The sequence below is a fragment of the Littorina saxatilis genome, linkage group LG17, assembly GCF_037325665.1.
Source record: "Littorina saxatilis isolate snail1 linkage group LG17, US_GU_Lsax_2.0, whole genome shotgun sequence".
Classification (NCBI taxonomy): domain Eukaryota; kingdom Metazoa; phylum Mollusca; class Gastropoda; order Littorinimorpha; family Littorinidae; genus Littorina; species Littorina saxatilis.
Window position 1 is genome coordinate 20,534,756 of NC_090261.1, and position 15,063 is coordinate 20,549,818.

The following is a 15,063-nucleotide window of genomic DNA, read 5'->3' on the forward strand; positions in this document are numbered from 1 at the left end:
CCTTGTTAAGTGTTTCTTGTATAGGATATAGTCAATTTTTGTAAAGATTTTAGTCAAGCAGTATGTAAGAAATGTTAAGTCCTTTGTACTGGAAACTTGCATTCTCCCAGTAAGGTAATACATTGTACTACGTTGCAAGCCCCTGGAGCAAAATTTTGATTAGTGCTTTTGTGAACAAGAAACAATTGACAAGTGGCTCTATCCATCTCCCCCCCTTTCCCCGTCCCGATATAACCTTCGTGGTTGAAAATGACGTTAAACACCAAAAAAGAAAGAAAGATGTATCTCAGATGTGAGTGTGAGTGAAACGGTGTAAAAGTAATGCATGCCCTGTGTCTTATTCCTGTTTCTATGCAGTGTCAACATTTCCTAATAGAAATAAACTTTTCAGATGTCTTGTATTATTCACGGTGTTATTCTGATATTTTTGATGAGACAAGGATGACATACATATACACAAACACACATATCAAAGATTATTTTCTGTCTTATACAGTACTTGTTAAAGTGACCCTCAGGAATAAAATTCAGGATTGCTATATGATTGTAAGTCATTTAGCAGAATGTTAGGAAAGTACAGCAAACTGAGGAATAGAATAAAGTGAAGATAAAACATTTACTTGTCAGATTTGATGGAGCTTCTGTAGCTTTTTTTCAATTTTGATTTCAGTCTAAATGTGTATTGTAGCATTCCTGTGGTGCTTGTCTCTGCACTAGAAATATCAGAGACCTTTCTTTGGTGTTTGCCACCTGCACCAAGCATGTATATAAGTATAAATGCTAGTGTGCTAGATGCATCTGAAGCAGAGTGAAAACGAGTTCATAATTTGTAGAAAAAACACGCACAAAAACAACCAACCACAAACAAGCACACAACCTTTACATACACAGCAAAAAGTCCAGCAGTAGTTATAAATGTGATGTTCTTTATTGTGCTTGACCATACAAATCATAAATCTCACATAAAAAAAAAATGAACATGGGGCAAAATCAAGCTTGATCAATTTACATCATACATATGCCACACTCCCAGTCATTGCAGAAAACTGTACCTTTTCAGTTGAGAAATACACATATTCTGAGAAAATAAATGAGTTCTTTACTTTCAGAGGCTAAAGTATGTAGGTTTTACATATGTTACTACTAAGGTACCACCCTGACTCAAATTATTTTAAATGACAATGCATCTTTGTGCTCAACATTTTGAAAAGTTCATCAAATTTTCACTCATAGGCTGTACATTGTAGCAAAATCTGTTTCTGTGTTTTGCAAGGAGGTGGGTACAGCAAAAGAGTAAATCACAAAATGCACTGATAGAAATGCAAATGCAATATAATCACCTGACAGTAAGTATTCTCTATACCCATATTATTTTTTCTTCTTTAACTTTGATAAAACCTCAGAATCTTTCGATTTTTTTCTTAAACTTAGACTTGCATTCAATTGTTCTCAAAAATCGCCCTAACAACGGTTTGCAATGCTTCTTTGCGATCTTTACACTGACTACTGCCAAATATTAAAGTTATCATTATGTACATTTTTCTGCAATGGCCGGTCATATGACACCAAACAGAAACACATTTGTCGCATCATGCTCATGATGCATTTTACCGAATATGCCTGCTTGCAAAGACACATGTTGGTAATGCCATGCAAGTAGTCATGTCTGAACAAAATTTAATGTCATAAAAGAGAGGTAAACTATGATAGGCTACATTTTTATTCCCAAAGTCTGGACTGTTTCATCCCACAATCGCACCAAAACGCCATTTGCCAAACTCACAAGAACACACACATTTTCTCTTCTTCCATCACTCATAAACATGAATATCATCAAAAGCACAGCACACACGGAATCTCTGCTCAGCTCAAATGCACTGTCTCATAATAAATCACACACGCACATCACCACACAAGCATTCTCAAACTTACGATTACACACACACTGTACACTTACTGTATATAAGATTATATTTTTAGGTTATTAACCTATGCATTGAATCGGGACACAAAGGATATGTACAGAAGCTACCTGCTTCACAATGAAAAGAAGACACACCAAGCTATGCAAGAAGATCAAATTGCTCGTCTACATTATGTTCCATCCACAGAAAGTTCATTAAACTGACTCTCACACAATCGTAGCCAGCAGTCTTTTTGACTCAAGTATCATACCTTATTGTAATCATCATCCGCAACATAATAAATAAGAACAAAATATTTTTTGAAAGAAAAGAGAAAATCTGCTGCAGAGAACTCCAGAGACCAAGAAACTTTTTTTTATATTCCACAAGTGACATTCTCACTTTGCTCCATCAAGAATGGACAAGTTTGTCTTTCACATCCTTTTTTCAAGAAGGGTTTGAATTCCTCCTTTTATTTTTGAATAAAAAAAAAAAGCCAATTTGAGGTAGTTTTCCACAGGTACAAACCCATTCAAAGAAAAAGAAACCCAGAAGCTTCCACACACACGCACAAAAAGAGGAGAAAAAAAAAGAGAAATACCTTCCTTACCTCACAACATTTGTGAAAATCAAAGAGGCAAGTAAAGCACCACTTTCTGTATCAAATTGTTGCAATCATTTTGTGTTTTTTTCAGAAATTTTAATCAATGTAACAAAAGGAAGCACAAAAACATCAGTCTGTATGCATCTTATTAAACCGGTGCCATATTTCCAGAATGATGTTAATAATAAAATGATACTAACCCACAGTGTATGCTATTCTACAAAGACTGTTATAAATGCCACATAAAATGCATCTTTTTTACTTCAGTTTATTATCACATTCGTAGAACCTTAAAAGTGTGAACATTTCTTTTCCTGTAGGTCGAATAACAATAGTGAATACCAACCAGCTATAAAAGAAAAAAATAAGGAAAAAATATTAACAATAACCAGAAGAATGCATACTGTACTGTCAATCAAAGTTGTTAATCAATTCAATTTGAGTTTGTTTTACTTCCACAAAAAATAAATAAATAAAAAGCAGAAAACAAAACAATTGATGATTAAGCGTGTAGACACAAGACCAGTAAATGTAGCATTTCTTCTAGTTTTATGACACAAACTGGATTTCCATTGCATAAGCAGCATGGATATTAGATGTAAACTTTTCTCAACAGATTTGCTAAAGCAAAGCTGTCAGATATGTTCAAACAATGAGTGGGCTAGTTGATCAGAAACTTTTTTTTCTCACTGCTTTCCATTTTTTATTTCCTGTCAAATATTGCTGTTATTGCCATGGCAGCAAAATGAAAGCAAAGCCAAGAACACAAATACTTAACCATATCTACGTATTATGACTGGCACAAAATGTGTTACACTGCATACACAATGAAAAAAAAATGCATGAGAACATGTGCCCCCAATTCTTGAGGTATATAATTCACTGTTTCACATTCATTTTTTCTGTAAACTAAATAAGAATTCAAAGATAAGACATCTTCTATCCCCCACCCCAAATAGAAAAGTTTCTGGAATTGCATCAGGGTTAAACAGTTTATGGAAGAAAAATATTTCAAAAGAAAGGTAAAAAAAAAAAAAAAGGAGGTTAAAGAAGAATCAGATATCTTACAGAGTACACACATTTCTATTTTTTTCTTCTCCAATTTTACCTGCATTCACTGCAAGCAGTCCAGAAATAGATTCAGTTCAGTGTTCCCCCTTAGCCTACAGTCATATACACAGACTTCTCAGAACATAAACAAAATCTGATAAACATTAATGGTCGCAGGACAGATCCCGCAACTTGTATGCACGTTATATATATGTGTTTCTCTGTGTCTCTATCACAATGACACTAGCTTCAGCCGAGGCATACACGCTGACACTCCCAGTTCACAGGGTTGCAAGATCTATTGATGCCAAACTTTTTATTGATGACATTTCAAATGAGAAAAACAATTATTTCTTTTAGCAGTACAACTTTTTTTTTAGTTTTTCTTCTTTTTGCAAGATCATGCAAACACTGCAAAATCCAAAGCAAAGACTCTGCTGAGCTTGACAGAGAGAAATGGACTTGCTTTCTCTCTGTCCAAAGGGGGAAACACTGTCTATCTACCAGGGGAAAAAATTCCAATGGTTGCATTATGATCTTGTTCATGAGCTGAAAGCCAGCAAATTTAGCGTCCACTCCCCAAGTACAGCTACCACGACTGACCGCCGAGGCCAGAAGTCTGGAGACCGGAAAGATTGTGAAACAATGAGAAGCTGTAGTAGGAGAGATGGTGGAAGTTCTGGGAAACTTTGGGGAGGGAGAGGGGGAGGGGGGAACGGGGGACAGGTGGGCAGGATGTAGGGGCCGGACGTCCATCAAGAATTCTGGTCCAGACGGCGGAAGGACGTGCCCAGATGGCGGGTGGGCTTGACCATTTTCTCTCTGGCGTCCCGACGCCCTTCCTCCTTGTGATCAAAGTCACAGCCATGCAACTCCGGCAGTCGATGCAACGAGCAGAACACACGATCTGAAAGGAAAGAAAACTCAAAACATAAAATTCTCTCAGAAGATGACTTTTGTTCTTGGATGGGTATGTGTAACTGTTTGCCTGGCAAATGGAGTAAAATAGAATGAATACCCATTCTTACAGCATACTTTCCCCCCTCTTTTTCAAATTACACTGCAGTGAGCAAATGCATGAGCCAACAAAAACGCAAATGCTTATACGACTCAACAAACATCAAATGTGTTACATGTAACAACAAGAAGAGCAAAGCCCATACGACTCACATGCTTGACCTTGACCTTTACATGACCTTGACCTTCAGCTAAACCTAGCAATGACATCATACACTAAGAACTGCTTTACACATTTTTCCTACCAAAATACATGTGATCTTGACCCAAGGTCAAGGTCATCCAAGGTCATGCAACACAAAGCTGTTAATTCAAGACATAGGAAGTACAATGGTGTTTATTGGCTCTTTCTACCATGAGATATGGTCACTTTTAGTGGTTCACTACCTTATTTTGGTCACATTTCATAAGGGTCAAAGTGACCTTGACCTTGATCATATGTGACCAAATGTGTCTCATGATGAAAGCATAACATGTGCCCCACATAATTTTTAAGTTTGAAACAGTTATCTTCCATAGTTCAGGGTCAAGGTCACTTCAAAATATGTATACAATCCAACTTTGAAGAGCTCCTGTGACCTTGACCTTGAAGCAAGGTAAACCAAACTGGTATCAAAAGATGGGGCTTACTTTGCCCTATATATCATATATAGGTGAGGTATTAAATCTCAAAAACTTCAGAGAAAATGGGAAAAATGTGAAAAATAGCTGTTTTTTGACAACATTTATGGCCCCTGCGACCTTGACCTTGAAGCAAGGTCAAGATGCTATGTATGTTTTTTTGGGCCTTGTCATCATACACCATCTTGCCAAATTTGGTACTGATAGACTGAATAGTGTCCAAGAAATATCCAACGTTAAAGTTTTCCGGACGGCCGGACGGACGACTCGGGTGAGTACATAGACTCACTTTTGCTTCGCATGTGAGTCAAAAAAACAGTATTTGCTGTTCTAGCTTCATTTAATAATGTTTAAGAGAATGTTTATTTCCAACATATTGGCCCAAACTTGATCCTAATGCAACATTTATCAATCCATTTAGTTACTCAATCCTAAGAATATCCCACAAGTACAAACCCTTCCCGCTACTATCACTAGCCTAAATATAAACAGAAATAATAAAACCTCCTTCTGTAGCGCTATTTACCGCCAAATGGAAGTCTCAGTGCGCTTTACGAACATAAAAAAGCAACATTGGACATTATTGGTTCACAACCAAAACCTCCATTAAAGCTGAGATCTCTGTATGCCTATCCAGGGGGTGAGTAGCTGAGGATCCTGTATCAAATTATGTACAGTAAAGGTGGCCTGAAATCCTGAACTACACAGCACGCACACACTTCACTGTCATTCCAAGCTTGAAATTCAAGTCGGTATTTTTCTGTCATCTCTCTCCTTGTCAAGGTTTAGAAACTTTTGTAAGAAAGGCCAAAGAAAAAAAGAACGCCACGACTGAGATTCAAACCCCGGACCTTAGGATTAAAGACCACTTCTCCAGTAATAACATTTCTTATAAAATCACTACACTCACCACATCTGCAGCGACCAATTTCTCGTTGAGCCAGCTCCAACTTGCAGCTACACTTGAAACAGCGCTTTTTGTTTTTCTGTTTTACAGGACTTGGGGTGCCAGCCTCCTCTTTCTCCATTTCATCATGTGACCTGCAACGGAAATATTTTTGTATTGATGCTAATTTTCTTCACATTTTTGCTTTTTATTCATTAACTTCTCAAAATATGGTAACAAGCAAAACCAGATGCCTGAAGAAAAATTATTAAATGGTGTTTGTATGTACACAGGACATAAACTGTATTTCACTGAACAAAGCTGAAACAGAATTCAAATAAAAAGCACACAACTACATCAAACGGTAAAGGTACACAGTAAGCAGTAAAGGTATGAAAACATACCTCAATGAATTGACTGACTGCTCAAATGAATAGTGAAAAGCATGTCTGGTAGTGGTACATATGCGTAAATATTCAACCGGAAATAAAACACAACAATCATCACATTCACAGTAGAGCTTACAGCTCTGCGCGTGGCTACAGCACTTCATACAGTTCCTGCAAATCAGGGCTGGACTGGAAACAGCAAATCTTTGTGTGAAATCCACAGCCAGTCTCGTTGTGGACTGATATTGAGTGATAAGGTGTCTCGGTTCACTCGTACTACTGCCACCTGTACAATAAATAATGCTTTGCACGAAACAATGAGCACGAAATAAAAATTCTGCTGACCAAATCACTTGCATGAGTAGAATGTAGAACGTTTCCTTCTCTTTTGTACTTTGCTAGACAACTTGACTCCAAATTCTGAAAAAGAAAAGTAACCAACAAACAAAACAAAAAAAATGTGGCTTAGAAGAGGTATGAAACAATGACCCTGAAGTTCTCAACAAAATGATGAATGACACCAGTAGATTCAGCATCACTTTCTGAACGATCTTCTCCGAAATAACTAAATGACTTGGTCACCTTTTAATTTTTAAAAGACTGAAAGTGAAATCTCAGACATATCTCAGATACATCGGAAGTCAAAAGCAATGGTAATTGATACTGACTCAAACATCTAGATCTTGTTTTCTTGCTCTCAGCTACGTCTTCTATGCCACACTAAAAATGCCTGCAAATGCAATAAGCGTTCAGCCAGTTGTTCAATTTTATGCAAAACTCAACTGTCTTATCATTTTTTTTGCAGCAGGAATCATCACATTTACACATGCATATTTAATCATGCATGCTTAGGCAACAACCCGCCAATGGTTCATATGCTATTTATTCATGCTGAGACAGTACATAATATGAAAGTCATCACCGGAGTCAATCATATTCTTATGCATTGTCAAAAAATTAATTTAATGCAATAAGGCCAACAACAATAAAATATTTGCTTCCGATGACAAGGCAAAACAAATTAGGGTCAGTAGGTTGGTTACTTCTGTTTTTTTTTGTTTGTTTAGTATTTTTATATAGGCACACATGGCTTGGTAATGGCTGGAATCATAACAGCTGTGTCCCCGGATGTCAGGAAAGAGCAACTTTCCTTGATGCAAATAGGCAAAATATTTTTTTTAGTTTCAATTAATATTTTTTTGGAAGGCTAAAAAAAAAAAGAAGGTTCTGACAGGAGGAATCAGAAACACTGAATTTTCTTTTCAGCCAAAGAGCCATCAGTGGGGTTGTAACCTTTCTATCCATGAGAAAAAACATGTCATCTACAGTGAACTATTTAGAACAAAATGATTGCTACAGACCCCCCCCCCCCCCCCCAACCATGGATTACATGGTTTATTTCAGAAGCAAGGATATACATGCCCAGAGAGGTCAGTGTCCACAAGAGACTACAATTTGTAGTGTGCACGCATTTTTCCAGTTCGCAAATACAAAAAGAAATATATACACAGACAGAGGCAAAAAGCAGCTTATGCCTTTATGGGATATAGTAAAATAGTGTGCTTGCATAATAAACAGACAAAATGGGTAACAAATTAAAAATACATAAAAAAGAGCTTCTTTGATCTTTCCAGTATTGTTCCTAGACTCTGAGAAGAGTCTGGATTAAAAATATGTATAGGGCCAAATATCCTGGCTACAAAAACATTGTTCAGGCATAAACACCTCCTAGTCCTACATCATGTACATGTCAAAAGTATCCTACGGTCCACAGACAAGGTGTCAGAACAACCAGTAAGATCAAAAAAGTATGCGCTAGTGACGGAAGATCATAGCCTGAGAGTGAGATCAGCATATATATATATATATAAGACAATTTCTTGTCCATACAAATAAACAATGGATGGAAAAGTGTGGTTCATCTGCTCTTAAAACAACCAAACAACACATGACAACAACCCTATCCATAAAAACACTAAAAACACTGAGTTTCATTACCTTTTGGTGCCTCGAGCTGTTGTTTCGGGTTGACTCTGTGCAGCAAGGGCGGAGGCCTCGTCCTTCGTGTCCACGCTTTTCTTGTCAGAACCAGAGGCAACCGCCTGAGGGGACGGAACATCACTGCCGGACAAACGTTCGTTAGCACAACTTTCCCCACCTACACTAGGAGGGGGCCCGCTAGAGGCCGTAGAAAGTTCAGAGGGCCCACCGGTGCGATCGACAGTTTGTAAGGTGGGGATGGCAACAGAGTCCTCCTTCCCCTTCTTGCCTACCACAGCAGCACCCTCGGTCATGGACGCTGCGATCTCTTCCATCCCGCAGGACGGGGCCGCTGACTGACGGTTGCCGCTGGCCTCCACCCCTGGGGATGGGGTTCGATCCTCGGCAGTGGAGCTGGTGGCGCACGATGTTGGAAGCGTTGCTGGATCTTTCTGGTCCTCGGCACAGGTAGGCTGCTTGGACAGGTTGTCTGCTGAAGAACGGGAGGGGCAGTGTTTAGAGTTGGAGTCCATCTTGCTGGACCGCCCTGCCTTGGTCTGCGTGCAAGAAACCGGGGAACCTCGCACTAAATCTGCAAAGCAAACTTGAATAAGTACATGTGTTCTCAATATCAAGTATACCAAATTTTTAACACATGATGAAAATCACCTGCGTAACACTTATTTATAATTTTTGCTCAATTCTTAAAAATGTGACTTCATATTTGTCTCTTTGCCATGCGGTACTTTAGGTAGGTAACTTGGCTCTTAAGCCCCTCCCTTAGGCCAATTGCTTAAAGAAATAAATAGCATTAACCAAGTTACAAAGGGAAAACAGCAAAAAAGAAACACAATATGATAATTGTTATTGAGTGAGAATCTTACCTGGGCCATCAAGTTTTTGTGCAGTTTTCTCTACAAAAGAAAAGATAAAGCCAAAGATATATAAAAAATTTTAAATTTCACCCTCATCCCGTGGGGATTCTATTTCTTAACTAAAATCCCACCCTTAACAGAGCCAAACATATTATATTATAAAAGTATCACTAGCAGAAAGCAGAAGTTTAAACTGTGGGGGAATAAACAATTACATTTTAACAACAACATAACATGGCCCATTTTTATGACCTGCTTGAAAGCTTGAAAGAGATATTCTTGAAGGGTGTCTTTGAGTTTGATTTGACTTCGCCCAAACATAAGGTTAGTAATAGTATTTAAAAGTTAATTCTTACCTAAGATAAGCATTCACAAGATAAATGTGAGAAACAAGGTTTCATAAAGCACTAATACCTGAGTATATTGACGAAAAAAATAATTATATTATAGACACAGGAATTGTTTAATGTTTGACTTAAAAGTGATAAATTGAACCAATGTATGGCGTCACATACAAAAAGCGTAGTTACCACTGCCAGGAACAAATAATTGCTTCCAATTCCAGTTTCTCAAACAGGGAGACTTGTGAATTTAAAAATGAAAATGGCTGCATATTCAGGGGTGGGACTCTTTGTGATAAAAAAAAAAGGAAATCCCTTATTTCTAGGTGTTTTTTTTTAAATGGTACATTAAAGGCATACTAACGCACTCCCGTGTTTACAAAGTGTAGTTTGCCCACAATCGATGTCAAACGCACCATAAGACCATATAATGACGATACGTCACCATGCGCGGACCATAATACATGCATTACAGCTTGTTCTAGCCTCTGAAAAAGTGAGGATGTCAACAAAGCCGCGGTGTTCTCTCCCTTGCATCAACGTTACATGTGTTGCCAAATCTATAAATAGGACGATCCAGATCAAAATGAAAATTCAAATATCTCAACATTTAAGGGGTCCTAGACCACAATATTTTGCAGGGAACTTAATTTAGTCTGTCTCCAGCTGTTGGTAAAGCAATTAGCGTGTATAGTCATCAAGTACATATGGCTTTAAAATCTGTGCAATCTGGTGCATTCTGAGACTAAAATTCAACTCGTTTGGATCAGATAAAAAAGACATTCTCCTCACTCCCCCTCAAAAAAAACCAAAAAAAAACACTTTCACACAACAATGGTAACATTGTAATGGTGCATACTAACGTAATGAACCATGTATCCATAATCCAATACTGGCAATAGTATGATCCAAGTGACGCCCCAATGCATTGAAGCTCAAAATGACTATTAGTTATCAGGAGTTTTCAGTCAGCACAATTTAACTCTCAAGCCTCCAGTGTTCTGTTCCATCTTCACTTCTCTCCATATCATTCAGTCAACAAGTTATAGATACTGTGATGAAATGGGACACGAAAAAGTAGATTACTCCAGCGGAATTCGTAAGTTGTGTCCGCGGAAATCCGCGGAAAAGTCCCACCCCTGATATTGTCTGTATCAGCAGCACAAGAATATTAGATCGATACATTTACCCCGTTAGATTTGGTGAGGTGGGTTATATTCAGCCGTTTTAGGTCTCACAACTTTTCAATATTATGTATTATAACAAACTTTAACGTGACAATTACAAGCATTCAAAGTGCCAAGTGCCACCGATTAATTTCCCTTTTAGATGCATTCCAGACACTTATATCTCAGAATTAAACCAAGGAATAATGCTTAAATACATTTGGTTCAATTTTCCTGTGGAAAGCTACCTGTACTGGAGAATGATTCACTGCCAAGCATGATTTCATATATCAGAGAACAGACAAACCAGATGTGTTTATCAACCGCAGGAACACTTACCCTGATAGCACTTTGAACACAGCCCCAGAGTCTTGTCAGACCTGCACAGAAATGCCACACATACTAAACATAAATCATATTCTGGAGTCCACATTATCTTTTTTAAGTGAAAACAATCTCAGTTTATAATATGTACCGGTACTATTTCTCGTTTCTGAATAAATTTATTTTTGACAGTTTGAAAAAAGTTACAGGGTCGGCAGCATAAAGTAGGGTTGGTCGATCCAGATTTTTTTCCTCTTCGCCTCAGCACCTACTGACCTAAGCTTTCTTTCTTTCTTTATTTGGTGTTTAACGTCGTTTTCAACCGTTCAAGGTTATATCGCGACGGGGAAAGGGGGGGGATGGGATAGAGCCACTTGTTAATTGTTTCTTGTTCACAAAAGCACTAATCAAAAAATTGCTCCAGGGGCTTGCAACGTAGTACAATATATGACCTTACTGGGAGAATGCAAGTTTCCAGCACAAAGGACTTAACATTTCTTACTATACTGCTTGACTAAAATCCCCACAAACATTGACTATATTCTATACAAGAAACACTTAACAAGGGTAAAAGGAGAAACAGAATCGGTTAGTCGCCTCTTACGACATGCTGGGGAGCATCGGGTAAATTCTTCCCCCAAACCCGCGGGGGGTGAGCAGCACCTAAGCTAAGCCTGTCATAACAAATCCAGGTACAGATCTCAAATGCAGAGCTCTATTAATCTGAAACCAAGCAAAATACACCTACAAGATAAGCATCCAAAACACATAAATATAAACTCTAATTCTATGATTTAAAATAAAAACAAGTCACGTGAAGCGATATAAAAACATTAACTGATTTAGTCAAGCCGTCGGCATCAAAGTAACAGATAAACACAATAAACAGTCATCGCCGAGACTATATTTCAGATAGTCTCGACTAACCACACCTCATATTAGAGACGGGGTCACGCTTGTCTCCGGGTACTGGGTAGCGTGGAAACGCAGTACTTACTCAGGGATGTTGCTACAAATTCATACCTATAGGACAAATGTCCTGAGTTCTTCAGCATCAATAGGACATTTGACCGCTTTCAGAAAGTGTAATAGGACATTATGAATTTGCGCCAAACAGCTTATAACACATTCCATGGAATTGTTCCAAAGTCATGCGCCCACACACACACGCACACACACACACACACACCCACGCGCTGTAGAACACACACATAATATAGTAAATACATCAACACAGTGTGTGTATAATGTTGTATTTGTTTAGTTTCAAAGAAACCACAAAAAAGAAACCAACATGAACAACTTCAGAGCTCTTCCTTTGATTAAATACTGCATGATTTGGATAAAAGTTGAAAAACAAAATGATCGGTTTGATCTAATGCTGATCTTTTGCAGGCTTTAGTTTTTTTTCAGCGGCATAATTCAGTGCTTCGTCTCGTATCGAAAACAAAAGCAGACTACAAATTTAGTCAGTTGGAGTTGTCTCCCGTACGGTACTCCTGTAGCATGCACTGATCTAAAAAGAATCCACTATTTTTAGATCAGTGCGCTGCACCGAGACGGTTATACCCAAACGGCGCATACCGCAAACGGTTCGGGAATTCCCGACAAAAGAAAAGATCCGCACGCGGCACTGACAACTTCAGTGTCAGCTGAACACGAGAGCGTTCGGTCTTTTAGAAGATTTGTATCTTGAAATGAAAATTAACGAATATCGCGCTGTCCAAAGGAATGGAGTACATATCGGACAATGACCACGCTCAGGCTAAAACGATAGGACATCTGACCGACATGCAGCAATGTGAATCGGACATTTGGGGATTTTCATCGTTATATGTCCGATATCCGACGCCTAACGACATCCCTGCTTACTTAACCTATTTTCTGTCATTCTGAGCACAGTTTTAGAGTAAACAAGACATATGTATATATTTTTGAATTCAGGAGAAATTGAGGAACACGATGCAATCATTTTTAAATCTGTTATTAGTGTTAGTGAAAATTCGATTTTAATGACAACTTTAATGAGCAAACTCATTAACTAGTTTTTAAGCCTCCAAGCTGAAATGCAATACCATAGTCCGGGCTTCGTGGAAGATTACTTCACCAAAATGTCAACCAATTTGGTTCAAAAATGAGGGCGTGAAAGTGCTGCCTCAACTTTCACGAAAAGACAGATATGACGTCATCAAAGACAATCGAAAAAATTAAAAAAACGTCTGGTGATATTATATATACCCACGAACTCTCATGTGAAATTTCATGAAGATTGGTCTAGTAGTTTTCTCTGAATCGCTCTACACACACACACACACACACACACACACACACACACACACACACACACACCACCACCACCCTCGTCTCGATTCCCCCGCCCAGTCTATGTTAAAAAGCAAGAATTTACAATGACATCACCAGAGACACGAAGGTGAAGGTACAAAATTCCCAAACAGTAACCGCATGGGGTTCCTGGCCTCAATCAGCCTGAAGATTTGCAGTGTCACAAAATCAGTACTTGTAGTTTGTGAGTGAACATTGACAATGACAATGACAATTGACATACTCTACTTTTGTCACATTCATGCTTATGCCTACAAAATCAAAGCACCAACCGAACTGTTACCAGCAAGCACAAAAGGAGAGATTAATTAAATGAAATCCTCCCCGCGACGACAACAAAAGCTAGCTTGCGCTGTACGACTACGAGAACCCGACAACGCTGAAGACGGCACTGCTGACCCTCCCCCGTCACACTCTTCGCAAATAAGCTCATAAAGTAAGTGTCGAGCTGCAGTGAACAGTTCTCGGCGAAAGAAAAGCCTTCGTTACGCTAAAAACAACTAACGTCATGGATACTAAACGCCTGCTCGGCCTCTTTTGTAGACGGAGCAGGGAAAACCTTTTGTGCATCAGCTCGGGGCAGAAACGATTTTTTTCACTTGCGTGACGTGATCCGACAAGCAACGTCCCGTTTCATCCCATCTCTAACCTAATCATTTCCCATAAACAGTGTCTAAACTGCTTCTTCTATCAAAAACAAACCAAAACGCACGTACAACGTTACCTTATACAACCGTATGAAACGTCAACAGACTTTTTTATCTGTTCCTCAGGCAACAAAAGCGAAGCCCGATGCCATCTTGGATGGATGGGTTGGTCCGATACGACCCAACCTACCTTGCCGACAATTGTCCGTTATGAGCGTTTTAAAGCCTCTTTACATGCTCATACTCACCCCCAAAATCCACACGGGCACAGGGGAGGTTCACCGCTGCTCGAATCTTCCATGTACCAACATCCAAAAAAAGTGAAAATAGGCAATTTGATGGAAATAAAAGAAGTCTTGTTTGTGAAGGAATGACAGAAACACCAGCTGGTTATTTTTTTCTGTCCAGAACGAGGCTTGGAGAGATATCCGGGTCAGAGGTCAAATGCAGCAGCGGGTCATGTAAGAAGGCGCCGAGTGCCTGGCATCCAAGCACAGTGAAAACTGTTCATGCATCTCAGTCTCAGACATGATCAAAACTGATTTTTCAAGGAAGCATACTAAACAGCAACAAGGAGGAATTAGTGGAAAATGGCAGACTGCTTCAGTCTTGGCAAGCGGAATAATTATTCGCATATTTTTTAGGACCGCAGTGCTGTAGCACTGTCACTGAGTTGTCCGTGACGTCAGTCAGTCAAGTAACATCTAGATTCTACAGTCGTCAAGGCGGGCTAAAATGAGGCAAGGTTGTGGCATCCAAATAACAAAACAAAAAACAAAGGAACAGACACACAGACAAACAAAGAAACAAAACAAAACGACAGTAAAAATATTTTAAAAAAGTAAAAGAGAAAAAGAGAAACATGCCGTAGGATAAATACTTGACTCGAAGTACGGATAGGAAAAAACTCAGTGAC

General features: G+C 38.8%; 1 protein-coding gene across 2 annotated transcripts; it reads right to left on the reverse strand.

The window, feature by feature from the left end:
- Window positions 1-909: 909 nt before the first annotated feature.
- On the reverse strand, window positions 910-14,547 carry LOC138953656 (AN1-type zinc finger protein 3 homolog). 2 transcript variants are annotated; one of them, XM_070325536.1, is made up of 6 exons: window positions 14,396-14,547; window positions 11,173-11,213; window positions 9,336-9,365; window positions 8,470-9,043; window positions 6,107-6,237; window positions 910-4,465 (listed from the first exon to the last, which is right to left on the reverse strand). In XM_070325536.1, exons 1-6 carry the CDS (start codon window positions 14,446-14,448, stop codon window positions 4,314-4,316), a joined length of 981 nt encoding a protein of 326 aa, XP_070181637.1. In that variant the 5' UTR covers window positions 14,449-14,547; the 3' UTR covers window positions 910-4,313. The 2 variants fall into 2 exon arrangements, with proteins under 2 accessions (XP_070181637.1, XP_070181638.1); XM_070325537.1 differs by lacking the exon at window positions 9,336-9,365.
- Between the last annotated feature and the right edge of the window lie 516 nt (window positions 14,548-15,063).

Coding starts and splice junctions, on each gene's coding strand:
- LOC138953656 (XM_070325536.1), bottom strand. CDS start 14,448: ATGGAAGATTCGAGCAGCGGTGAACCTCCCCTGTGCCCGTGTGGATTT. Junction 11,214..14,395: donor TGCCCGTGTGGATTTTGGGG/GTGAGTATGAGC, acceptor ATTTCTGTGCAG/GTCTGACAAGACTCTGGGGC. Junction 9,044..9,335: donor ACAAAAACTTGATGGCCCAG/GTAAGATTCTCA, acceptor TTTGCTTTGCAG/ATTTAGTGCGAGGTTCCCCG.